This window comes from Gracilinanus agilis, chromosome 1 (genome assembly GCF_016433145.1).
Source record: "Gracilinanus agilis isolate LMUSP501 chromosome 1, AgileGrace, whole genome shotgun sequence".
Classification (NCBI taxonomy): domain Eukaryota; kingdom Metazoa; phylum Chordata; class Mammalia; order Didelphimorphia; family Didelphidae; genus Gracilinanus; species Gracilinanus agilis.
In genome coordinates, this window is record NC_058130.1 from 706,052,808 (window position 1) to 706,079,333 (window position 26,526).

Here is a 26,526-nt window from a genome sequence, read left to right on the forward strand (position 1 = left end):
AGGGGTGGAATGGGAAGCTAAATATTCTCTAATCTGGTGATGGTGTATTTAAGGATCTGTCTCTCCCTCTAAAGGGTGTTGTCTGGAGATCTTTCCCTTTGATTCTCCTAACCTCTTTAGGCTCCCTGATGGCTTCACCCAGTTGCGTAGCTTAGCTCATCTTGCCTTGAATGATGTATCTCTGCAGGTGCTGCCAGGAGATGTGGGCAAGTAAGTGAATGGGGGGACCTGGGTATAGAATGGGGAATTGGATGATGGGATTTTTGGGGGAGGGGAATGGCACCTTAACTAAAGTAAGAACCACCTTCCATCTTCTATGCTTATTCCTATCTCTCTTCCAGTTTGGCTAACTTGGTGACTTTAGAGCTACGGGAGAACCTATTAAAGTCCCTTCCTACGTGAGTTTTAGCAGAACCCCCTATCCCATCCAAGTCTTCTTTCCTGCCTCCAGAGATTTCCTGACCTCCTAGGCTTTAAGACTTTAGTTATATATAACCTTGGTTCTTTAAGATGCATTTTGAGCTCTTCCTTTCCCTCTCTGGTCCCATATACTTATAGTGGTCCTCTGTAAAAATCTTTTTTTTTTTAACTCTTCTGTTTTAGAATTGATACCAAGTATCGGTTCCAAAGCAAAAAAAAAAAAATGATAAAGATTAGGCAATTGGGGGTAAAATGATTTGCCTGGAGTTACACAGCTAGGAAGTGCCTGGGTACAGATTTGAATCCAGGACCCACCTGTCTTTGGGCCTGGTGTTCTATCTACTGGAGAAGAGCCACCTAGCTGCTCTTCCCCCCCAAAACTCTTAACCTATTCTATCCTACACTCCTGGTCTCCTGCCTGCAGGTCCCTGTCCTTCCTTGTCAAACTGGAACAGTTGGATCTAGGTGGCAATGACTTGGAAGTGCTGGTAAGGGAAATTGACTGAGGCCTTGGGGACTGGAGGTGGTGGTTAAGGTGGGGATGTCTGGGAAGAAGCAAAGGAATTCCTTGTCTTTACTGATCCAGCCTTGCTTATCCTATTCTGTTATAGCCAGATACTCTGGGGGCTCTTCCTAACTTGCGAGAACTATGGCTGGACCGAAATCAGCTGTCTACACTGCCTCCGGTGAGCAAAAAGGGGACTGAAATCAGAAACTTGCTCCCTGACTTCACTTGTTGTTCAGCCTAGTCCCTGTCTTCCTTTGCTCAGCCTCCACCTACCTTTGATCCTCTACTTTTCCCCATCCTTTACCAGTTTTCTCTCACTTTTTTTCCCCCTTCCTTCTCAGTCTTTCCTATCTTTTCAAAATCATTTTATTCTCATGTCTCTACTTCTGTACTTTCCAACCTTTCCCCACCCCCACACTCCCACCCAGTTTTGGTCCTTCCTATTTCCCATTTTTCTCTCTTCTTGGCTTTCTTTCATTTCCTCTCATTTTCCCCTAGCTTCCTTCTAATCAACTTCTCTCAGCCTGTCCTCTGACCTCTATCCCCATACCCCTTCTCCTTTCCAGCTCTTTTTCAAGCGCTTCTCTTCCAATGTTCCTCAGTCTTCCATCCTTCCAAATATATCAGTACTTTTGGTTCTCTCTCTTAACATTTCTCTGCCTTTTCTAGGAGTTGGGGAACCTTCGGCGCTTGGTGTGCCTAGATGTGTCTGAGAACAAATTAGAGCAGCTGCCTGCTGAGGTCAGTGGGCTGACCCTGCTCACAGACCTGTTGCTCTCTCAGAACCTGTTGGAGAGGCTCCCAGATGGCATTGGTATGTGGGGTGTTCCATGGTCATTAACTTTTTGGTGGTGAGGAAAGGGTTAGGTAAGGGATGAGAGAAGAGGGATAAGAAATTATGTATCTTCTCTGTGCCAGATGCTCTACTAAGCATTTTACATATATTATCTCATTTGATCCTCACAACAATCCTGCAAGGAAGATGCTGTTATTATCTTCATTTTACAGGTAAGAAACTGAGACAAATAGAGGTTAAATGACTTGCCGAAAGTCACACAGCAGATGTCTGAGGCTGTGTTTGAATTCAGATCTTTCCAAACTTCAGACCCAGCACTCTATTCATTCTGCCATCAGCTGCTCCTGATAGGAAAATACCTTTCTTTCATTTATTCTCTATCCTTCTGTCCCCAGGCCAACTGAAACAGCTCTCTATTCTGAAGGTGGATCAGAATCGACTTTGTGAGGTTACTGAAGCCATTGGAGAGTGTGAGAACCTATCAGAGCTCATTCTCACTGAAAACATGCTGACGGTATGGGTCATAGAACCTGGACCTGGACCCGTCATGCCCACCTGATTCCACAGGCTTTTAAATCCAGTTTTGACCCTGGCTTGTCCATAATTCCCTACATTCCTTACCCTTGAGCCCACAGACCCTATCCTGGGCCAGTAACAATTTTTGTTTTTATCACTTCCAGTCTAACAGTCCATGATGTTTTAAACTCCACCACTGACTCTATAGCCTGAATAATCCCCCATGTTTATTATCCTTATCCCTGCTGTCCCAACCCCCATAACATTCTCCTTGGCCGCCTTGTCCTTCCCCTGTGTGTCTCTGGGGAAGTCCTTTGCACAGTTCCTGCCCTTTCACTTGGATCACCAGAAACCACCCATGAGACAGGGTTCCTATGGAAGAGGGCTTACCCTGTGATTCTACTCACAGGTTGGGCAGATGTATCATTGACCTCTTCATAATGATTGGAAGCCCTGAGTTCATGATTGTTCCCTGCCAGGCTCTTCCTCGATCCTTGGGGAAGCTAACCAAACTGACTAACCTGAATGTGGACCGAAACCGGTTAGGAACACTGCCTGCAGAGGTCGGTGGCTGTACCAGTCTGAATGTGCTTTCCCTTCGTGACAACCGCCTGGCCTCTCTACCCCCTGAATTGGCTGGCACCACTGAACTACATGTGCTGGATGTGGCAGGGAACCGGTAAGCAGACTGCCCCTTCCTTATTCTTAGTTCCCACCTCTGCCTCTTCCCCTTGCTTAATGGAGAACAGGAGAGGTGTTCAAGGAGGGGCCGTTGGCTCAGGGGAGCGAGGCCCCTCTCAGTAGACCCCATCCCCCCAGGCTGCAGAGTTTGCCCTTCGCCCTCACCCACCTCAACTTGAAGGCCCTGTGGCTGGCAGAGAACCAGGCTCAGCCCATGCTCAAGTTCCAAACAGAGGATGATCAGAAGACTGGGGAGAAGGTGCTCACCTGCTACCTGTTGCCCCAGCAGCCCTCACCTAGCCTTGGTAGGACATGATAGTATTCAGCTTTCCTTTTCACCCTAACCCCCATTTCTGGGCCCACACCACCTCACCACTCCCTGTGTTCCTACCTCACCTTCCCCAGAGTCCACCCTAACTCCACTCCTTTTTCTTCTCCGCCCCAATTTTTTGCCTTACCCCCAGGCCTCTGCCTCACCCCAACCCTCATGTTTTTCCCTCACTAGTCCATTTCTTATCTGCCTTGGTTCTCCCTTCGTGTCTTCCCCTGGCCCAGTCCCTGCTTCCTCTCTGCTCCTCCAGACACCCTGCTGCAAAGCAGCCTGGATGAGAGCTGGAGTGGCAGCCACAGTCATGTGAACCGGGTCAGCGTAATCCAATTCTTAGAGGAGCCCATGGGTATGGAGGATGAGGAGCCTGGGGCAGAGAAGAGGGTAAGTCTAGTTGAGAGGCTATGATGCATGAAGAGCACTAATACTTTGGAAGACAAGTTCCCATTCCCCCTTCCCATTTAAGAAGCTAGGCTCCAGAGCTAGTCTCTTAATTCTTCGACATATACATACACTCACTCTCTCTCTTGCTGTGTCTCTCTCTCTCTCACTCTCACTCACATACACACACACTCACTCTCATTCTCTCATTCTCTTAACTCTCTCACTCTCTCACTCTTGGGGTCATTGCTTCATTATTGTTCCCTCAATACTCACATCACCAATTCCTGATCATTGTCTCCCCCACTTGTCTCCGCCATCTCATTCTCCTCCCCTCAGCTTCTCACAGGGCAGGGTCCACTTTCCACTTATAGAGTCACTTTTCTGTTAGGGTCTACAGCGAAGAGCCACTCCCCACCCCAGTGAGTTGAAGGTTATGAAGAAAGTGATTGAGGATCGACGTAATGAGGCCTACACAGCAAAGCCTGACTCAGAGCAAATGTTGCCCACTGAAGAGGTATGAAGTGGGCGTTCTGGGGGGAAAAGAGGGGCAACATGACTTTGGGGAGATGGGTGAATGAAGAGTAAGAGGATGTGGAGTGGGGGAGGTTGGGAGGTATGTCTTGGTTTACTCATATAAGAAAGACTCCATCCCCTTCTTTTTCCTTCTCTGTCCCAGCCTTACCCAAGTCCTGAAGCTCTTCATCTGGTCTGATGGCTACTGACAGCATATTTAGCCATTAGGATAGTTTCTGTCTTGAAGGAAAACCCTTCCTTTGGGGTTTCAGCCAGGATTGTGAAGTTGAATGAAAGTTGTATCTGAATTAATCCCTGGATTCAAGTCCATTTTTCCAATAACTTAGTTGTTTAACCTTGGGCTTTGGACCTAAACGTTCCTGGGCCTTGGTTTTTTGTATTTGTACTATGAGATTAATAAGACTGTATTGATTACCTCATAGGGTTGTTAGAATGAGACTCTGAAAACTTGAAGTAGTATGAACTGCAGCAAAGGTGTGGTACTGTGGAATAATAGATAAGTGCTGGGCTTATAGTCAGGAAGACCTGAATTCATATCTTACCTTGCTATGCAATCCTGGGCAGCTCAGGTAACCTCTCTGTGCCTCATATAATTCACTAGATGGAGGTGTGTTAGAGCTAGCATCCTGGCCTGTTAACAACTGATTTGTAAATTTTCAATGAGAGCATTTACACCTTGGAATTTGACAAAAACATAGATTTATTGTCTTGTTGATTGCCTAGACTTGAGAAAATGAAAACATTTAATGTATTTTAAACTTAAAAATATGTTGCACATTTTGGAGATCTAGTTGATAAACACTAACCCATCCCTACTCAGGACTGTCATAGACAGGTTGTGATCTGCCTTGATGGAGGGAGTTTCCTGTGCTAATGAAATCACAGATCTTTCTCTCTTTTAAATATCTTTAAGACAAGGTTTTTCAAAAGGAACTTTTACTTACAAAACCAAAGGAAATCAGCAGATGTCAAAGACATAGACAGAATTAAAGTGGTTTTTGGCTATATTTTCTGAAGCTAAGGCAACTATGTGGTACAGTTGATAGAGCTCTGGGCCTGAAATAGAAAGACCTGAATTTGAATCTAGCCTCAGACATACCAGCTGTGTGACCCTGGACAAGTCACAACCCCTCCCTCAGTTTCCTCATCTGTAAAATGAGGGTAATAATAAGCATCTACCTCTCAGGGATTGTTGTGAGGATCAAATAAGATGAGATAGTATTTGTGAAATGCTTTACAAACCTTAAAGTGCTGTGTAAATGTTAGTTCATAAACTATTATCATAATGTTCCAAGTAAGAGAGGTAATAGTACTTTTGTTCTCTGCCTTGATCAAACCTTATTTCAGAGTATTTTGTTCAGGCTGCACTCCACATTTCAGGAAAGGAAATTAATAAGCTGTAGCAGATGCAAAGGAGAGTGATTTGAATGCTGAGGAAACTAGAAACCATGTTATATGAAGGTTGGTTGGAGGAATTAGAGATTTATTGGTATGGGCCAGAGGGGGAGAATCACCATTTTCAGGTATCTGAAGGGCTATCATGAAAGCAAAATATATATCCTTTTCAGATCTAATAATATGTGGTTCTAACTTGGAACAGTGACTGAAAGTAATAGAGTGGCAGATCCCTGGTGTATGAAGGAGAACTTTTTAGCTGTCCAGCAGTGAAAAAGACTGCCCTTGTAAATGTGGTACTCCATGTCACTGGAGATATTGGGGCAGAGACTATATTAAGACTCCTCATGAATGTTATAGAAGATATTCCTTTATCAGCAAATTTCCCAACTTTTAAGATTCTATGAGTTTATAGAATATAGCCATCAGGATCACCCCTAACTAATGTCTAACCGCAGATCAGCTGACCTGAGCAGAAAACTTCTGAGACACAGTCCTGGTTTCTTTCTTTATCTGGGGACTCCCACCCAAAAATACATTTCTTAAACTAGACATTTTCCTTTCTGATCACTTTGTCTTTCCTAAGACTAGTTATCTGGTCCTTCATTTCATGGAATTATATCCCTTGTTAGAGAAAGAAACTATTAGCTGTTATAAATTATCTTTATAAAATAGCTAGCAGTTACCCAGCATTTTTAAGTTTTGCAAAGAACTTAAAAATATTCCATTTTATCTTCACCTATATCTCCTTCACATGTGTCCATGTATACCAGTGATTCCCAAAGTGGGCACCACCGCCCCCTGGTGGGTGCTGCAGCGATCCAGGGAAGCGGTGATGGCCACAGGTGCATTTGGGGGCAGTGAATAACTGTAAAGAGGCGGTGATAGTATGAGACAGGGGGAGCTAAGTAATATTTTTTCTGGAAAGGGGGCAGTAGGCCAAAAAAGTTTGGGAACCACAGATGTATACCTTCTCCAGCAGGGGTCTTATAAAATCATGGATCTGACTTCTGTTTCTCAAGACTCACCCTTCACTCTTGTCAAGAATCCGGGGTTATTGCTTCACAACTATTTGTGTGTTCCCTGCTGCCTGGTCCATATTACCTATCCCTGTTTCTTCTCCAGGGGAAATTATAGCTTCCATTTCAAAACACTTTATGGTTGAAAAGGACTTTTCTTAAAGCAAACTGGATGTATAATTTAGTAGAACTATTATTCCCATTTTATAGCTGAAAAAAGTACAAGAGCCAGTATCCAGACCCAAGTCTAATGATGCTCCAGCACAGCACTTTTCCCACTAAATCACACTATCTTGAAGTGTTCTTAAGTTGATAAAGGCATTTGAAAGACCTTGTCTTTCCTACTTAGACCCAGCCCTGGGAAATCTCAGGGGCTTTAAGGACCAAGTCCCAGAATCCTAACTTCAGATTTACAAGGATCCTGAATTGTCTAGTTCAGTGATGGGCAAACTACTGCCCACCGGCCAGATGAAGGGGGGGCCTGAAATGTTCTATCCAGCAGCGCTATATTATTCCTAATCTAACAAATACAATGCGTAGGATACAATACAGTGAAACTTCCAAAGAGTTGTCTTAGAAACAGACTGAAAGATGAGCATTTCCTTTCCTTTGGCCCCCTCTTTAAAAAGTTTGCCCATCACTGGGCTAGTTCAACCCAGATCTCAGAAAGCATCTCTCTACAACATCCCTTGCAAGTAGTCATGCATCCTCTAACTTTCTCCAGAGCCTACCTCTAGGCAACCTATTCTATTTTACAACAGTTTTTTTTAGGAAAACTTTTTCTTATGTTGAGCTGAAATCTGCCTTTACGACTTCTAATTATTTCTTGTTCTGCCTTGTAGGCACAGGTTAAAAAGTACTTTGCTTCCCTCATGGCAGTTCCTTAACTTGAAGTAATTATGCCATCACCTAAGTCTTCTCTTTTGCCAGGCTAACTTTCCCTAGTTTCTTTCTCATGTGGCATGATTCTGAATCCCTAACAATTTTGGCCACACTTCTCTGAATACACTCCAGTTCTTCATTATCCTTCCCAAAATATGCTGGTTAAAACTGACCCCAATAATCCAGGGGTCATCTCACCAGATCATAGAGAACAGCAAAACTTTCCTCTCCCTCTTCTGAGATGTTATGTGGCCATTTATGCAATATAAGACCTCAGTTTTGGTTTTGGTTGCCTTGTCACCTTTGGCTTATTGTTCTTCAAGTGTTTTGGTCATGTTTAACTCTTTGTGACCCCATTTGGGGTTTTCTTGGCACAGATATTAGAGTGGTTACCGTTTCCTTTTCCAGCTCATTTTACAGATGAAAAACCTGAGGTCAACAGGATTAAGTGACTTGCTCATGGTCACACAGATAGTAAATGTCTGAGGCCAAATTTGAACACAGGTCTTCCTGACTCCAGGCCCCATGCTGTTATTTACTGTCCCACCTAGTTTCTTCAGATTAAGCTTACGGACCACTAAAAACCCCTCCAGGTCTTTTTTCAGAACTGTTGCCCAGCCATATTTCCAACTTATATTTAGGCAGTTGATTTTTTAAACTTAAGTGTGGGACTTTACATTTATCCTTAACATATTTATTTGCTTGACCCATTTTTCTGGTCTGCTGATATATTTTTAAATTCTTATTCTCTTATCAAACAGGTTATATATTTTTATGCATTAGTAAATTTTGTAAATTAAAAAAAAATTTTTTTTTAAATCTTTGTAAAGAATCCTTCTGCTTCATTTGCCCTTCTCAGATTTTATAAAATGAAGAATAGTTATTCCCTCACAAGGTAGGAGGGCAGTTGAGGCATAGGAATAGCGAGATAGAGATACATGAGGACATGGTTAGAATTGTCAGGGGAAAATCTGGTGACAGGACACCCTAAGGGGGTGGGGTGTTTCCTCTCAAGTTATTTTGTTGCCGCTCTTCTATGTGGATCTTTTCCTGTCTTAAGCTATTCTTAGAGATACCATTTCCTCTCCTTATTGCCTGTGAGGCTGCTACTCCCAAGGTTTCCTGACTGTAGTGTTCTGCACGCTCCCCCAAGGTGGCTCTGTTCTGTCTTCACATGCACTAATACTGTTTGGTGTATTTCAGAGCCTACCACCTACCAAACCCACTGAATCCGATGATGCCACAGCAACCATCAGAGACAGGGGTATTTGCCTTTCCTTCTTGATGTTCAACTCTCTCAGGCTTTCTACATCATCTTTTCCTCCATTTTCCTTTGCTTTTTAGAAGAGGACTTTATTTTTACATCATTTAGAAACTAGAAATTACTTAATTTGAGCTCCAGCCTTTGATGAACATGTGGCCCCACTTGCCTAGGCCAACACTCCACTTGTGTTCTTGATCCCTTACTCTGAAATCTTACCTTCCCTCTAATCTCCCATCTCTCCTTTTTTACTGGCTCCTTCCCTGCTATCTATAGACATATCCACATTTCTCTCATCCTTAAAAAAAAGATCTCTCACCTGAACTTCTATCCTTTCAGGCTATTTTGTTCTAGATTTCTCCTTTCATAGCTAACCTCCTTGAACAAGTGCATTCACTGTCTGCATTTCCTTTCCTCTTACACTTCCACCCCATACAGTCTTAAAAAAAATAATAACCTTTACCTTCTGTCTTAGAATCACTTAGAATTCTTATTCTCCACTCCCTTTCTCTTTCAAGGCATTAGAGTAGTAAGAGCTAGTGACTACCCAGGGTCATAGCAGGACCTCCCAACTCCAGGCTTGGCTCTTAAGTCTACTGAGCCATGTGTATAGTCTTCCAGCCTCATCATTCAACTGAAACTGCTCTTCCCAAAGTTGTCATTGACCTCTTAGTTGTCAAATTTGGAGGCCTTTTTTTTCAGACTTCATCCTTTTTGACATCCATTGCATCATTTGATGATGCTGACATTCCTCTTCTGGTATATTCCCTTTCTGGTTTTTCATAATTCTGCTTTCACCACTATTTCCTCCTTTTTGGTCTCCTTTGCTAGATCATAATCCAAGCCTAACCTTTTACCTTGTGTACCTCAAGGTTTTGTCTTGGGTTTGTCTGTTCCTTACCCTCCCCTTTCTTTCTCTTCCAATTCCTCAGCGTCCATAGATTCATTTATCTCTATGCAAACAGCTCCCACATTTATATATCTAGTCCTACTTTTCCTCTGGTCCTATATCACCTATTAGTTATTTCTAACTAGATTTCCTAATTGCCATCTCAGCCTCTGCATTTCCAAAAAGGATTTCATTCTCCACCCTACCCCATCCTTTCTCCAGACTACCACATTCTTCCAAACTTTTCAGTTTCTGTCAGGGGCAACAGCATCCTTCCAGTCATGCAGGTTCCCAACCTCAGTTTACCCTCAACTCACCGTTCTCTAACCTCCCTCCATCCCATCCAAATAGTTGTCAAGTTGTGATGATTCTATCTCTGCGCCATCTCTCACATCTGTATTCCTCTCTTCGGTCTCTCCCTGTTCAGTCGCTATCCTCTGCACATCTGCCATTGTGATATTCCTAAAGCAAAGTTCTGATCTTTTCAGTCCCCTGTTTGAAAAGTGGCTCTTTTGTGTCTCTGAACAAATATAAACTTCTCTGTTTGGCATTTAAAGCTCTTCATAATTTGCCTTTCCTGCACTCTGATGTTCAGTTCTACTATCCTCCTTCCTATTCCTCTCACATTGCATGTCTTGGCCTATGTGCAGATTGTCCCCTCTGCCTCCTTCCAAACTCAAGTGCTGCCTTCTACATAAAACTTTTCTCAATCCTCCCTCAGCTGCTTGTGCCTCTAACAACCTCAGAAGACCTCATATTTACTTTGTACATAGTTTTGATCTATTTATATGTGTAAATGTTGTTTCTTTTGGTAATTGACTTTTGAGGATAGGGACTGTTTCATTTTTGGTTTTGTATTACCAGCACCTAGTCCCTGGTACTCAGATTAATTATATTTAATAAAATACTTGTTGATTGATTAAAACAAACTTTATTTCTCAAAAATGTCCCAGAAAGGAGCAGCATCTTATATAAAATCACAGATAATAGTGGGAAAGAAGTTTGGAGAGGTATGTGGGTATCAAGTTGTAGATTTTGAATATCAAATTAAGAAGTTCAAACTTTACCCTTTAGAAAGGGAAGAGACAATGAAGGTTTCTGAGCAGGTCTTTGACATGATAAAAGTGTTTTTAAGAAAAGATAGTCTACATGGGCAGCTAGGTGACTCAGTGGATAGAGACCCAGGCCTAGAGACAGGAGGTCCTAGGTTCAAATTTGGCCTTAGACACTTAACTGTGTGACCCTGGGCAAAATATTGATTCTGAGATGAACGGTAAAGAGTTTTAAAAAGAAAGAATAGTCTAGTAAAACTTGGCAGAATTTTTGAAAAAGTGAAGGTGAGAAGGAAGTAGGAAAAATAGCTATTGCAGCAGTCCAGGCATAACATGTAGGGGCAGCCAGGTGGTGCCAGGGTGTAGAGATCAGTGCCCTGAGTCAACAAGACTTGAGTTCAAATCTGGATGCAGTACGCTGGGCAAGTTACTTAACCCCTTTTTGCCTCAGTTTTCCCATCTATAAAATAGAGATAATAATAGTTCCTACCTTCCAGGGTTGTCATGAGGACCAAATGAGATAATAATTAGAAAGTGCTTAGCATAGTGCCTGGTGCCTAGTAAGCACTATATAGATGTTGTTGTTGTTATTATTATTACTATTATGATGATATTAAGGACCTAGATTAGTTTAATGGCAGTAGGAACAGATGAGAGACTTTGACATTGACAGGATTCGATGATAGGTCTGGTGCCTTGTACCAAGTTTGGATGTCTGGAATGGCAATATGTAGATAGACATTGCTAGATGTTGAGGTAAAGCTAGTCCCTGCTCTCCTGGTGATTACTTACAGCTTAATAGGGGTAGTGAGACATATGTATGAACAACTGTAATATAGATGATTATGGAAATGATAGTGACCTCTGGGCCTTGAAGTATGATAGGATTTAAGAAGGCTAGGGATGGAGGAGAGAGCATATTCTAGGTATAAGAAAGCATTAGATGATCAAAAGCCAGTAAATCATTCTGCCTGGAGCATGGAATAGTGTGAAATGAGGCTAGAACATGATATTAGAGCCAGATTATAGAGAGAGAGCCTTGGAAGCCAGACTAAGAAAGTTGGACTTTATTTGATAGGTATTTAGAATTCACTGAAGGTTTTGATCAAAAGAACAACATGATAGCAGTAGGAGGAAAGCATTCAGGGGGTGAGACATGTTGTAGGATGAAATTATAATAGGCCAAGTAGAAGGTAATGAGGCTCTGAATTAGGCAGTGGTAGTAGAAATGAACAGGAGCTGACTGATGCAAGAGAGTTTATAGAGATGTTGACAGTCATTTGGTATTATTGAGCACCTCTTAATTGATGATTCCTTTTCCTTTCACTTCAGAGATACCACATGCTCAGGCTCTCCTCTTTCCTAACTGTTCCTTTGCTGCCTCCTCATCCTTGCTTTATTTCTCAATGAAAGGGTTCCTTAATGTTGGCACAATTTTCTTTCTCTACTCTTTTTTCCTTTGCAAATTCATCTTGACTTCAACTGTCAGTTTTATGTAGAAGACCCCCAGATCTCCTATTCATCCCAATTATATATCTCCCCAAATACCTAATATAAGTTTGATGAATGAATAACAGAACTTTAGTAGTAACCCCTGGATGTCAGAGGCAAAAGGAGGAGGGAGCCAAATATCATACAACGGTTTCAAGTCTTTATGGTACTATTAACAGAAACAGAGAAGTTAAGTGGATTTGGTGGGGAACAAGAGTTTTGGACATGTTGGGTTTGAGGTGTTTGATTGTTATGGTAGAGATGTCATATATGTAGTTGGTAATACAGGATGGGAATTTAGGTGATAATTCCTATCTGGGACCTCAAATGGAGGTGGTTGTTGAGGTCTTGGGAGTTGGTAAGGAAGAGAATGTTAAAAAAAGAAAGATATATAGCAAAAAAGGAAAGTGAGGCAAAGCTTGGAGAAAACCCATATTTAGAGAACTGGAGGCATTAGAGGAGCCATTGAAGGAGGCAGAGGAGGAGCTGTCAGGAGAAGGAGGATTGGTGGAAGGTACTGGGCATGTTTCCCATGGAGAAGACTCTGGGGAGACATAATTGTCTTCAAATATTTGAAGAACTGTCCTGTGTGGGAGGGGATTTACTTGTTTGACTTGGCCCCAGGGGCCAGAATGAGTTGCATTTGGTGGAAGCTTGAGTGGGGTAGATTTCCTCTTGATATGAGGATAAAGCTTCTAAGAATTAAAGCTTTCTAAAAGTGTGTGGGCTCTAGGTCTCTCTTCCCTTTTCCTCCCTCCCCACCAAGTCTTAAAGTGTGGTCTGGTCATATAGTGAGCATGTTTGGGAGAGGATTTAATTTAGGCCATCTAGGTTAGATTAAGTGGCCTCTGGCATCACTTTGAGTGGGACTAGTGGAACTGGTGCTCAGGAGACAGATTAGTACTAAAAATAGATTTGTGAGCCATTCGTAACCTGGTAATAGTTGAAACCATGAATGTTGACAATCTTTCTGATACAGAGAATCTAGATGAAGAATAACAGAGGGCCAAGAGCTGAATCTACCCATATTTTAGTAAGGGGGAGAATGAGAAGGGTATAATTTCTAGCTTCTCTGTATTCTCTATATTGCAGGAAAAGAGACTGAGCTCTCAATCCCACCAGAGCATGGACTCTCATGTGTCCACCAGCACAGCCTCAGCAGGTTTCCTGGAAGAGGAAGAAGAGGTGGAGCAGAAACAGGGGCCAACATCAGAAAAGGAGACAAGTCACAGAGCCAATGAGGAGGAGTTGGAAATTATGGCAGCTAGCCATGAGGAGGAAGTGGAGGAGGAATATGATGAGGTATGAAGAGGTGGGGTGAGGGAGAGGGAAAGAGAGTGGACAGAAGCTGGGAGTGAGTGGGGAGGGGAAGAGAAGCAAGTTAGCATGGCTTGGTGGAAGGGATTTAGCTCTTTTGTTGTAGGAAGCCCACTGCTATTGGAAAATTCTTTGAGATCAGGCCTGTAGTCTTAGGTTTCTAGTGTCAGTTAAAGGAGATGATTGTTGCTTAGTCTGTCAAACCCCTCTGTCCCTTAACCCTTGCCAGGGGGTAACCCCTTCTTCCTTGCCCCTGGTCCTAACTTGTAGCTTTTGTTCTCTGGTTGTGAGGTTTAATTCCTTAGTATTAAAGACTCCGCTGAGAGTTGACCTGCCTGGGATGAAGTCCCTATAGGGGAAAGCACTTGCAAATTAGTCTAATTCTACATATATGTTGTTTTCTTTTCAGATGGTAGGAATGGTTCAGGGGTTTGGGGGGAAGAAGTGAAAAAGTGAGAAGGGACCTATCCCAACAAGGTTAGACTCTTAAGAACTAAGAATTTTTTCTAAACCTCAAGAAATGTTGATTTTTGTTTATTCGATTCCATAAACATTAAATACCTACTATGTGCCAGGCAATGTACAAAGGGGACTTTTTACCCTTTCTTGTGGTGGGAAGATCCCCCATAGCAAATAGGAGAGGAGAGAATAAGGAAAATACTTGTATTACCAGCTTTTCTCATCTCCTCTTCGGGATTTTCAATTTCCCTATCCGAGTCCAAGAAATTGGGACTGCTTTTGCCTGCTTCTCCTGAGTGGGCTTTGAGTGAACCCTTTTCCCTTCATTCAGTTCAGCCAACAGGTGGTAAGTCTTCCTCCTAAGGAACTTACACTAAAACAACTAAGGGGAAGGAGGGCAAAAATAGCGAAAGCACATTGTTATACATCATTAGCAATTAAGCAGCATCTTGCTTCAGATGGCATTGACTGGAATGGCATTCAGGATTCTGCCTTTCTCTATAAACAGACTCTGTAACCTAGAGCTTCTCCTCTTCTCCCCTCCCCACAACACCTAGGACACTGGATGCCTCTTGTAAAAAAGGACTTCTTTCTCACTTGGGGAAATTGGAAGTAGCCACAGGAGTGCCTTGACCTCAGCTGCTTTAGAGAGAAAATGCTACCTCTGATCCATTTTTCTTAGTGATTCTCATTCCCCTCCTACTATGGCTGCCCTCATCTCTTTCTTCTGTTCCTTAGTAGGGTCATATTGTGAGACCTTATCAATTTGGAGACAAATTAGAGGGGAAGCACTGATTCACATGCTGAAGGAGACAGACTGATATGCTAATAGGGGCAGAATAATATGCTAATAAGCATATTAACTAGAACAGATACAGAGAATGGATACATTAATCATTCAACAAATATTTGTGCTTAACACCGTTAGATTGGATATATAGAAAAATTCACACCTTTGAGAAGTTTGAAGTTTAGTGAGTGAATTAAAATAAAAACAAATATAATCATGATTATGTTAAACTATTCAAATGTTTATTAATGAATGAATGACAAATATATAGACATATGAGCCGTCTACATGCTGAAAGTAGTTGAAACCATGATTTAAATATCCAGAGGCTATAGGTCAAGAATAGCAGGAGGCCAAGAGTTGAACCAACCCATATTTAGAAAGCAGGAGAAAAAGGAGTAATTAGAGATCTAATTCTAATTTACACTTATTAGATCCAAATGATATATTGCACTAGGACAAAAGTAAAACTGACCCAGAGCTCAAGGAGCTTCTCTTCTAACATGGGAAAGAGAAAGATTCAGGAAAGAGAGAGCATCAACAGCTGATGGGATAGAAGTCTATCTGAGCCTAGAAAGCCAGATGAGGATTCTGAGATGAAGAGGGCATATACTTGTCAGGAAATGGGAATGTTGGGGCCAGTGTCATAGAAGTGAGAGTTCAAGGCATGTCTGGTCAATCTAATTTTGCCAAGATGGATAGTTTATGTAAAGGAGTAATAGGAAATAAGGTAGGTGGGAGTTAGATTATGCAAGGTTAAAGAATTCCTGTTTTATGCTAGAATACACTCATCTTCCTTCCATTTCTCCTACTGCCTCAGTCCTTTGTATTCATTGCTAGCACCCGCCCATCAGTGTCTCCCTGTTTTCCTAGCCAATAACTTAAGATTATTTTTACAATTATATATATATGAGATGGGATATAGATGAGAGAGAAGAAAGACTAGAAGAGGGGCAGCTAGGTAGTTCAGTGGATAGAGAGCCAGGCTTGGAGACAACAGGAGGACCTGAACTCAAATGTGGCCTTAGACAGTCCCTAGCTGTGTGAGCCTAGGCAAATCACTTAGTCTCCATTGCCTAACCTATACCTCTCTTCTGCTTTGGAACTGATACTTGCATCAATTCTAAAACAAAAGGTAAATTGGTTTTTGTTGTTGTTGTTTTTTGTTTTTTTAAAGAAAAGAAAGACTGGAAACTGTGAGATCAGTAGGAAACTATTTAAGTCCATGAAGGTGATGAGGGCCTGAATTAGGTTGATGGCTGTGTGAAGTTGTAGATTTAGGGGAAAGAAAAGACTCAAGGAAACTCCAAGGTGATGAATTTGGGGAACCAAGAAAATAGTGATGATCTTAACAAAATTAAGGCAGTTTGGATAAAGTGCAAATTTGAGGAAAGGAGTTCTGTTTTGGACATACTAAGTTTTTACAGATGAGGAAATAGGGGCCCTGAGGGAAGAATTGACTTGTCTTTTGTTGCACAGCAAGTAAGTATGGGAACCAGGACAAAACCCAGGTCTTTTGACTTAATAGGCCAGTGGTTGGGTTTTTTTTTTTTTTTGGTTTTGTTTTGTTTTTCATTACTGAAATGCATGATTGCCTTGCATATGAGGTTTCAAATATTTCTTATGTGAACTCACTGTGCTCTGGAAATGAATGAAGAGAAAACTTTTTGAGCGCTTACCGTGGTACTAAACAGTACTGTACTTTACGTTACCAAGTGCCACTTTACTCCAAAGGTTAGGAAGTTAAGCAATGCTGAATTCATATATCTGATTCTTCTATGAGGATGAGAAGGCGAGAGCTAAACAGGGCACTGATGATAGGAAAACAGGGAGACACTGATGGGTTGATGCTAATAATGAATACAAAGGACTGAGGCAGTGGGAAAAATGGAAGGAAGATGAGTGTTTTCTCTCTCCTCAAGTTTTCCTAGAGTGCTTTGAATCTGTCCTTTGCCACCTTTATTTTCAACTTCGTATTATACTTATCTGTGTATTTTTTGTATCTTTTTATCTCACTCATCCCCACCTCCTAAGTTCCTTGGGCTTAAATTAGGTTGTGTCTTTTTTCATCTTTAAAGGTGGTCCCTGTGTCTATCACAGTGTTTTTGCACACTGCAGGTACTTATTAAATGTTTATTGCATTGAATTGGAGGATTAAAGAAGCTGGGATAGGGTATTATGGATTCATAATGGAATAAGTTATAAATTCTGGTTTATTGTGGAAAGTATAGACCTGAAAATTTTGTGGTGGAAGAGATTGTAGTGTTTAGAGGTTAAGGAAGGGAGAGGAACATTTGAGAATTACTTCTCAACTCAACTAATCCCCATGTCTTCAAGGGGAGCAATCTCAGGGGAGACTCACATGATCAAAAGACAAGAGAGGATAAGCTGTCATGGTTCCAGAGTTAGGTTTCACAATTCTGGTCATTTTACAGCCCACTGTGCACTTTGCAGAGGACACACTGGTACGGAGTGAAGATGAAGATGAAGCCGAGGAACTGAGGCCCCCACCTGGGGAGAGGCAAAGGCTGATCCGGAAAGATACCCCCCATTACAAGAAGCACTTTAAAATTACCAAGCTGCCCAGGCCTGAGGCTGTGGTGGCCTTGCTTCAGGGGCTGTCAGGGGATGGAGAGGGGGAGCTAGCCCCAACAGGCTGTAGCAATGGCCCCCATGCTTCACATGAGCAGAGGCCTCTCCCTTGGGGCCAGCATGCTGAAATGAACAAGGAAGAGGACAATGAACCTAATGAAGAGAAGAATGGGGCGGTGGCTGCTCCACCTTCTGTCAAGGTAGGGCCCCAAGGGCCTGGGTATCCTCAGGGACCTTTTAAGGTAGGGAAGGTACTGGAGAGTAGCTGCCATACTGCAGAAAGTCTGAAGGCTGAAAACTTCCCTGCTATTGGGAATTTCATTTCCGTAGACATACCAGGGCTCTTTTTAGAGGGGCTTTTCCCATCCTTAAAAGGTAGAAAGGAACAACCAGGGTGGAATCTACTATCAATGGGATGTCTCTACTTTCCCCTAGCTAGTTGTACTGCTGAATGACCCAATCTTTTGTACTGATGATCCTTACTCCTCATCCATTTGTTGCCAATTATAATATGCTTTTTTCTTTTGCCCTCTCCAAACTTTGTGATTAGCCTTCCAAGATGATACTGGCAACTCATCGCTTTTTCTCCCCTAGCCTTCTGTTCTTTGACTAGGGTTGTGGATTTGGAGGAGTTGCAATATTATTGATTCTCTTTTGAATACTTTTAATGTCTATCATATACCTAACATTTTAGCTGTTAGCTATATGGGAGCAGGAAGGATCACTAGATATACATTGTCCTGTTGGTCACTTACTTAGAGATGATCCAGAGATATGTCTCCATGTCTTTCACTTATTTAGAGAAAGACAGAAATATCCCTGTGGGAACCACTTAAGACTAGTCAGAGAGATCCTTATGTTGGGTTAGTCAGAGACATCCTTATTTTAGATTTTTACTCAGCATTGGCTGTAGATATAACCCTGCTCTGGTCACTCATAATTGCCTGAAACACTTCTCTGTATCAGTATTTGTTGTCCTTGTCCCATCTATCCCTAACCATACTGACAACACCAAACTCCATGTTATCAAAATAATAATAGGGGTCAAGGAACCCCAACCTTTCTTTTAATGGGCCTATTGCTAGGATATGGGTTTGTATTTGAATCTCCCCCAATGGGGATGGACAAAGGAAAGAGACTAGAGGGGATTTAGGTCCTAGGACAATGGTGGCTACACTTCACACTCTGGCATGGGTGAACTTGGTGGTTTTCCTTCTCTCCTCTCCTTTCTGCCTTGTGGCTGGAGCTGGTGCTGGAGCAGATAAGGCCCCAAGCAACGTCTCCAGGAATGATTGTGGGCATATGGTGGTGGTGGTGGTGGCGGTGATGGTGCTGGTTTGGGCCCCACTAATCCGCATGCCTCTTTGCTGGTCCTGTCCTAACAGGGGGTGTCGTTTGACCAGGCCAATAACCTGCTGATAGAGCCTGCTCGCATTGAGGAGGAAGAGGTCTGTACTACTCCTTTTGGGCTCATTCACTCACTCTCCCCTGGACTCCTCACACTGCTTAACTTGCTACCAGGGGTTCTGGCAGGCTGGTCCTATTTATGAGCCCACCATGCACAATGTTCTGTCTTTCCTCATACTTTTCACTCTTCTTTGCAAATGATCCTTTCTCTCCCTGAAATTCTAGAGCCAGCAGCAGCTGTTGCAGAGTTGGGTTGTATGTATGTATTGGGGAGCTATTTGGGGGAAGAGAGGGTCAGCATTCCCTTACCTATTATTCATTTCATAATTTGCTCTCAGAAGTGTTGTCAGAGTGATTCACTTTAATCTTTTTCCTGGGTGTTGGGATCAAGTTTTTCTCCTTGAAGCAGGAGTCTCCTTATGATTTTAACATTGGCTTTACCAGGGATCTAACTGAGCAGACAGTACAGTCTGAGCCCAGTAGCCACTCTTCTGGCCATTTGTGTCAAAAACAAAATACATCCAGCTCTCTTCCTTGTTCCCAATCCCCCTACCACTAGCAAAAGAATTATATAATTACAAGCCACAGATCACAGAGCTAAGTTAATCTGACTTGATTCTGAGCAGGAAACCCCCCCACAAAATCTCGAATAAGTGGTCATTCAGACTTTGCTTCAAGACCTTTATTAAAATTGGAAAATTAGTCCCCTAAGACTACTCATTTCTTTTCAAAACTATTTGGCATCATATTGTCATAGTCCAAGGAGTAGCAGTGTTTTACCCTAAGAGGACAATGGGACCTCAAAAAAACTCTTTGTTTCTTTCCAGTACTTCTCATTCTTTCTAAACTTCTCTGCAGCATTTTATACTGTTGGCTTTGCCCTTCTTCTGGGTACTTTCTCTTCCCTTGGCTTCAGAGATCTTATACTCTTAGCTGTTTAGCCATTCTTTCTATATCTCCTTCACTGGCCCCTCATCTTCCTGAACCTTTAAAATGGGTATTCTCAAAAAGTCTATTCTTGGGTCTCTTCTTTCTCTATACTCTCTATCTTGGTAATCTCATTGATTCTCCTGCTTTCAACTACAAGTTACCTGTGAATGACTTCCAAATTTTTGTCAGCCCTTAATGTTCTCATCTGAAGTTCATACCTTCATCTCTAACTATTTACAAGACATCCTCCACCTTCCAGATGTCCTCACTATCACTTCAAATTAAGTATGTCTAAATCCAAGGACATCATCTTTCCCCCTAGCCATGCTCCTCCCAGCTTCAAAGTTTCTGTCTATGGCACCATCATTCACCCAGTGTTCCATGTTTGAAACTTCAGCATTGTGTTCTACTCCTCTGTCTTTATTACCTTTCCTATCCAATCAGTTACCTTACCAAGGGCCCCTCTAACAGATCCCACAGTTATAGCACTTCTGCATCTTCATGTGTTGGTTTTTTTTTGCCTCCTCTCCAAGGCATGTAACACATGATATTGTATGTTGTAGTGATCTATGTTTGTATGTTATCCAAGACTGATCTCTGAGCTCCACAAGAGCAGGGAAATAACCGATCCAACCCTAGAATCTCCCCTAGTACCTAGCACAAGCTAGCCAATTAATAAATATTTCCTGAATTGAATTCACTACCTCATTTATTTCATCAACCAATTAAGAAGCAAAAACAGTTTAATGCAGTGTAAAAAAAATCTTGAATTTCAAACTGTGTTCATACTAGGGAATTTCAGATCTGAGTTTTTAATTCTGCTTTATTTGCCTTGATGATCTGGTCAGGCTTTTTACAAGATATTACTGTTTCTTTCATTACTATTACTTTGTGCAGGAAATGTTGCTAAATTTATTTGAGGGGCAGAATTTGTGCTCTGTGGGCATGCAAGTGTAAAATATTTTTTGGGGGGTGTGGAGAGTGTCCAGACCTGTATTTTTATCACTATAGTAACTCCTGCCAGGAACTCTCCCTTGTTCAATGCAAGTCTGGCTCTGTCATTTAGTCTTTTTTAAGAGTTGCCTGGGGTTATGAGATGAAGTGACTTATCCAATGTCACTTAGTCATTTCTGTGTCAGAGGGAGGGCTTCCACCTAGGTCTTCCTAATTCTGAGACTAGTTATTAGGACATTTTAAGCATAAAGAATGTTATAAGCAAAGGTATGAAAGAATTAATGCTTCCTTGGTCACTCCCTTATGGACTCTCCCTGATCTCCTCCTTCATTAGAATATTTCTTGATCTAAGTTTTCTTTTTTCTGTTGTTTTTTTTTTTAGATCTTTGATCCATACTGTTTATCCTGCTCTCCTTCCCTTAGAGACCTAGCTTTAAAAGTCACACCACATTAAGATCTAATTCTTAGGGATGTTCCTATTTCTCCTTCTCTGGGTGTTGCCCATCTTTATTATACATCCTTACCCTTCCTTACTTTGTTTAATTCAAAAAACATACTGGAAGACCAGTGAGGAGGAAGGAGTTAAGAGTGGAGGAGAAAAAGCTCTTTATTTCCTTAACTTTTCTGTATCGCTTAGTCCTCTCTTCAGCCTATTCCCCCTTACATTAGCATTTAGCTTTTAAACGTGATAATTATTTTTTTCTAATTGGAAGCAGAAGGCTAACATGCAAAAATAAATAGTAAATTGGGTATACAAATATTTCTATTTTCAGAGCTATGTAATTGGAAGTACAGATCCCTAAAATTCTGAATAGGGTCGCTATCCCTCTGTCCTTTTATTAATGTAACCATCTTCTTCCCTACCCCTTCCAAATCTCTTTTCATTCCTACAATTATTATTGCTCTTTCTCTTCTCATGAGTGTTCACTGAATTATTATCCTGTGTTCTATCAACCTAGAGTTACCACCACCAATATTCTACCCTTTATCCTTGCCCCTTACCCAGAAACTACTTTTTTTATACATGGTTGTTCCTTTCTAAAGTTGGTGCTGAACAGGTTCATTACAGTCTTTGGTTTTTATTCTTGTTGGAGAGGAGAGTAATTTTCATTTTATTTCTATTCTCTATATTCTGTTTTCTAAGTTGGGTGCTTATAGAAATCTTTTGTCCTGTCCTCTTGCCCCTTTTCCTGATCACATAGGATTTGTATCTCTTTGGGCCTATCCTAGACTCTTCTCCCTTTTCCTCTTCCCAAGATAGCTCATATCCAATTTAAAGGAGGCAAATCTACTTAATTTTTTCCTTAGTCTCTTTGATTTCTTAGCTTTCTGTTAACTAAGCTTTCCTTCTGTAGGATTTGATCTGTTCTTGGACTCTTAAGTTTGTTCTGGTTTTCCCTGTTTGAGTTTTGGCTTTAATATTCCCCCACCTCTTATTTGGGGATAATCCTGAGAAAAATTTGATACTTTGGGTTCCCATTTGTCTCCTTTTCTGGATGTGGTCTGTGCATTGTACCTCTGTGCTGCAGTTCATGGCTCTGGAGAAAGATGGAATATTTCAGAAGGTAATGAAAGTGAGTTTTGGAGACTTGAAAGGGAGAAATATCTTGTGGTTCAGCAGGTATAGAGAGAAAGAATCTGGGGAACTGGGAACATGGTTGGTAACTGGGAACATTAACGCATATTTGGGAAAACAAGCCCAGGGGATAGAGAGTAAGCACAGGTCTATGAGTGGGTCTTAAGTTAGGAAAGCCTTAGCTCTGCCATAGAGTATATGTTTCTCTGTTCATTCTAGTACAAGTTCTGAGATGGGAAAATGAAGGACCTTGCAATTAAAAAGTTGCTGGGCCAAAAGTTGACCTCATGACTGCCCAAGTATTACTGGAGGTGGGTGAGGGGGTGAGGTTTCCATATCAAAAGTGCCTTTTGTCCATCAAGACTTCAGCAAGTAACATCATAGTTTTGTAAGCATTAATGAGAAGGGGAGTGTTGTGAGAGAGAGAGTACGTATATGTACTTGTGTGTGTGCACATATAATGTGATATAGGGGTATGGGGGCTTTGATTAAGGTATGAATCAGTCACCCACTCTGCAATAGTCAACTAGGTTTACCTACTTTGAGCTCAGGGAACCTACCTGTATAGATCCCTTTGCCAAGATATAATCACTTTAAAACTGTCTCTACTCTGTTCATTCATTTCTCTTTATTTTTACCACTCCTGGGTTCTTCCCTATAAGTTTTCCCTTGCTTGAAGACTCCTAGCTCCTAAATCACTGTTACCTCCTTTTCTTCAACCTCTCTCTTTACTGCTTTCCACATCCTCCTCTTGCTTCCCAAACCATGTGGATGGAACTCCTGGCCTCTGTGTAGGTAGCTCTTAGCCCACTCTGCCAACATCTGGAGGTCTTAGTGCATTGCCCAGAGGAGTTGAGTAGAGAGGCCTAGGCCTTAGGACTTCCACTCCTTCAGCTCCCATATTTCCAGAACTCTCCTTGCTAGAGGGTGGCCAAGGTGAGAGATTTGGGGGATGTGAGGGATAGAGGGAGATCCCAGTCATGTGGGTTTGGAGAAGAAGATCTTTGTCCAGGGGAGCCACTGTTGGGACAGTAGATGATAACATTAAGTATAGGATGATTCACAGGTGTCTGGAAAGGGAGCTGCATGCCCTGGGGAAAATGTCCTAGGCTTAATAGGTTCACATGTTACCAAGATGCAAATTCCTCCCCACACCCATACAGTTAACACTGAAAAGGCCCCATCTCCTGTCCAAGTCTCAAGTCTCCACATGCATATACATATGCCTTGCTTCCCTTCCAGTACCTTTTCTTGCTGTATGTAACCTCTGCCTGTCATTCTGCTTCCAGCTGACACTAACAATCCTGCGGCAGACAGGTGGCCTGGGGATCAGCATCGCAGGGGGGAAGGGCTCCACCCCATACAAGGGAGACGACGAGGTAAGGGAGGCCTGGGCTTTCTATCTTTGACCTGTCTTGGGCAGGTGTGTAGGACCCCAAAGGCCTCCTCCTGTGACCACCCCCCCGTCCTTGCTTCTCAGCCCCTTTCATCTGTTGTGCCCTCTGCTTCCTCCTGCTTAAACCCTTTATTCCCCTCTTTCTGATTTTTCTCCTTTCTCTCCACACACATATCCTAAAACATTTTGCCATCTCTTAATAACTTAGATTAAATGTCTCTAGAACTTGAGGCCAAGGTCTTTTTTTTTTTTTTAAACAATTCCTTTTTTGTGGTTGAGAAGTATGTACTTTAGTTATAGTATTCATTGCATGGTGTGTGCTTTGCTGAGATTCTACTTGTAACCACAAAGTCTCCATATCACTTATAGCCACAAAATCCCTTTCTTTCTCTGAAATGCAGCTTTTTTATTAAAACACCTAAAAACATATAGTATAGATACTATATTTTAGATTAACTTTTTTTTTTAAACCTTACCTTCCATCTTAGAATCAATACTCTATAATAGTTCCAAGGCGGAAGAGTGGTAAGGCTAGCCAGTGAGGGTTAAGTGATTTGCCCAGGGTCATACAGCTAGAAATTTTCTGGGGCCAGATTTGAACCTAGGACCTCCCATCTCTAGGCCTGGCTCTCAATCCACTGAACCACCCAGCTGCCTCCATAGATTAACTTTTAAAGAAATGCCTATGGTATAATGCATTACCTTTAACTTTTACTTCATGAACTCACCTTGAGTTTTGGCTTGGTGCTTCTTGGAGATTGGCCTTATCCCTCAGAATCCAGCCATTTCCTTAACCTTCCTCTGGAAGTTCTAACCATTCTACAAAGCAAGGCAAAAGCCTTATTTTCAGGTTTAACTAAAATGTTTTGAACAACTGCCTTTATGATTCCCAGGAGAATGTTCTCCCTTGTACCCTGCCTTCTCTTGAAGAATGAAGGAGAATAAGTGAACAAAGCTGTGGTAGCATCTCTGCCAATAGCAAGAGAGTCTAATGATTAGGTCCCTTATTCTAGAAAGATTTTCAGTTGCTTGGTTTTCTCTACTTTTGAGAAATTGTTCTTCTGTTTCTGCTTAATACCTTGCCTCCAAGCAATGGCTTTCTCTCCTTTTGCAGAGTTTGCTTCCAACAATATTGTAGTGCACAGTTGTTCACATCTAACTTTGCAGAACATTTTTTAAAGAGCCTTAAGAGTAGCTTACACAAACCAGAATTATTTTTAACATGTTTTCAAGGAGATAAGAGGCTTAATCTGGTTTTGTGACATTTCCACTGCATCCCATCTCTTCTATATCTTTGACTGCTCAAAGAAAGCTAGTAGAGAAGCCTAAAAAGACAGTATGGAATGATATGTGACAGTGGCATGGACTAACTGAAACCTTCCTTCCCCACTTCCATGTATATTGAAGTGTGACCTCTCTTTTATTCCTAGAAGATAGCCCCATTCCCCAATCCACTTTTCTGTTTCCTTCAGGGCATATTCATCTCTAGAGTCTCAGAGGAAGGTCCTGCAGCCCGAGCTGGGGTTCGAGTAGGAGACAAGCTACTAGAGGTGAGAGATGTATATATATGAAGGGTAAGACTGTGTGAAGTATACATCTTAACACAAGCACATAACTGAGTGCATGCCTGCATGTTCATATGTATGTGGTGTTCTGTGTCTCTTTTTATGTCTTTGGGTCTTCATCTATCAAATCTTTCCTGACACCTACATGCTTGAGCATCTTTGTTACACTCTTATTTTGCAGGAAACAGAAATGTATAATACCTAGTCTCTACTCTTGGAGAGCTCCAGATTTGGTTGGGGACTTATGATCAAGGCATTACAACACTGAGAATCTGCTGTTAATCTGGGAACTACCTACAAATGCTATGAGTTTGAGGAGGGAGTTCTGTTGGACTAGAGGAGTGAGGGGAGAAGATTGATCCTTTCAAAGCTGAATAACCTATGGATAACGAAAGCTAACATTTACATAGGGCTTTAAGGTTTGCAAAGTACTTTATGTATAGTATGTCATCTGATCCTCATCACAACCCTGTGAAATAGGGGCTATTTTCATTCCCAGTTTACCAATGAGGAATTTTGGCTCAGAAGTTGTGTCCCATAGTGGATGCAGTGCTACACTTGGAGTCAGAAAAATGTGAGTTCCAATCATTGTTCTCTCAGGAGCTATATCTCTGGGCAAGTAATTAACATCTCTGAGCCCCAATATCTTCAAGGATAAAACCTTTACTATCTGCATTACAGGGTTGTTGAAAATCTTGAATGAGAATGTAAGTGAAGTGCTTTGCTGACTTTAAAGCTTTATTTAAATGTCAGCTGTCATAACTCTTGTTGTTGTCATCCATTGAGCTATGTTTTTTGCAGATCTTGAAGGGCTGTATAAAGGTAAAGTTAAGTGATTTGTTAAGGTCATACAGATAACCCAGGCACTGTAAGGAGAGTATTCTATTCATTAAAGACATGCTAAAGAGGCAGCTAGGTGACTCATTGGATTGAGAGCCAGGCAAGAGTTCTGGGTTCAAATTTGGCCTCACATATTTCCTAGCTATGTGACCCTGGGCAAGTCACTTAACACCCCCATTACCTAACCCTTACCATTCTTCTGCCTTGGAACCAATACTTAGAATACATTCTAAGACAGATAAGGTAGGGTTTTGTTGAGGTTTTTTTGTTTGTTTTTTTTTTTTTTAAAGACATGTTGGATTTAGTAGGTTATAAACTCACTAGGAATCACAGGTGTGATATGGAGGCCAAAAATAAGTGTAGTTTTAGATGATGTTGAGGAGATAATATCACTGTTCTTTGTCCTGGTTAGAACACATTTGGAGTATTGTGTTCACTTCTGAGGGCCTTGTTTTTTTTTTTTTGTTTTTTTTTTCAAACATTTATTAATATTCATTTTTAACATGGTTACATGATTCATGCTCCTACTTTCCCCTTCACCCCC

The 26,526-nt window shown here is 41.7% G+C and overlaps 1 protein-coding gene across 1 annotated transcript in view; it reads left to right on the top strand.

Moving 5' to 3' along the window:
• The window catches only part of SCRIB (scribble planar cell polarity protein), a 71,310-nt gene that overhangs the window by 3,745 nt on the left and 41,039 nt on the right, over nucleotides 1-26,526 (top strand). The window contains exons 4-18 of the mRNA XM_044669700.1: nucleotides 121-210; nucleotides 342-398; nucleotides 845-908; nucleotides 1,032-1,106; nucleotides 1,598-1,742; nucleotides 2,120-2,238; nucleotides 2,720-2,919; nucleotides 3,060-3,226; nucleotides 3,503-3,633; nucleotides 4,022-4,147; nucleotides 13,249-13,458; nucleotides 17,158-17,514; nucleotides 18,700-18,762; nucleotides 23,471-23,560; nucleotides 25,050-25,127. Coding sequence (XP_044525635.1) covers nucleotides 121-210; nucleotides 342-398; nucleotides 845-908; nucleotides 1,032-1,106; nucleotides 1,598-1,742; nucleotides 2,120-2,238; nucleotides 2,720-2,919; nucleotides 3,060-3,226; nucleotides 3,503-3,633; nucleotides 4,022-4,147; nucleotides 13,249-13,458; nucleotides 17,158-17,514; nucleotides 18,700-18,762; nucleotides 23,471-23,560; nucleotides 25,050-25,127 — 1,972 coding nt within the window. The remainder of the gene's footprint in view (nucleotides 1-120; nucleotides 211-341; nucleotides 399-844; nucleotides 909-1,031; nucleotides 1,107-1,597; nucleotides 1,743-2,119; nucleotides 2,239-2,719; nucleotides 2,920-3,059; nucleotides 3,227-3,502; nucleotides 3,634-4,021; nucleotides 4,148-13,248; nucleotides 13,459-17,157; nucleotides 17,515-18,699; nucleotides 18,763-23,470; nucleotides 23,561-25,049; nucleotides 25,128-26,526) is intronic.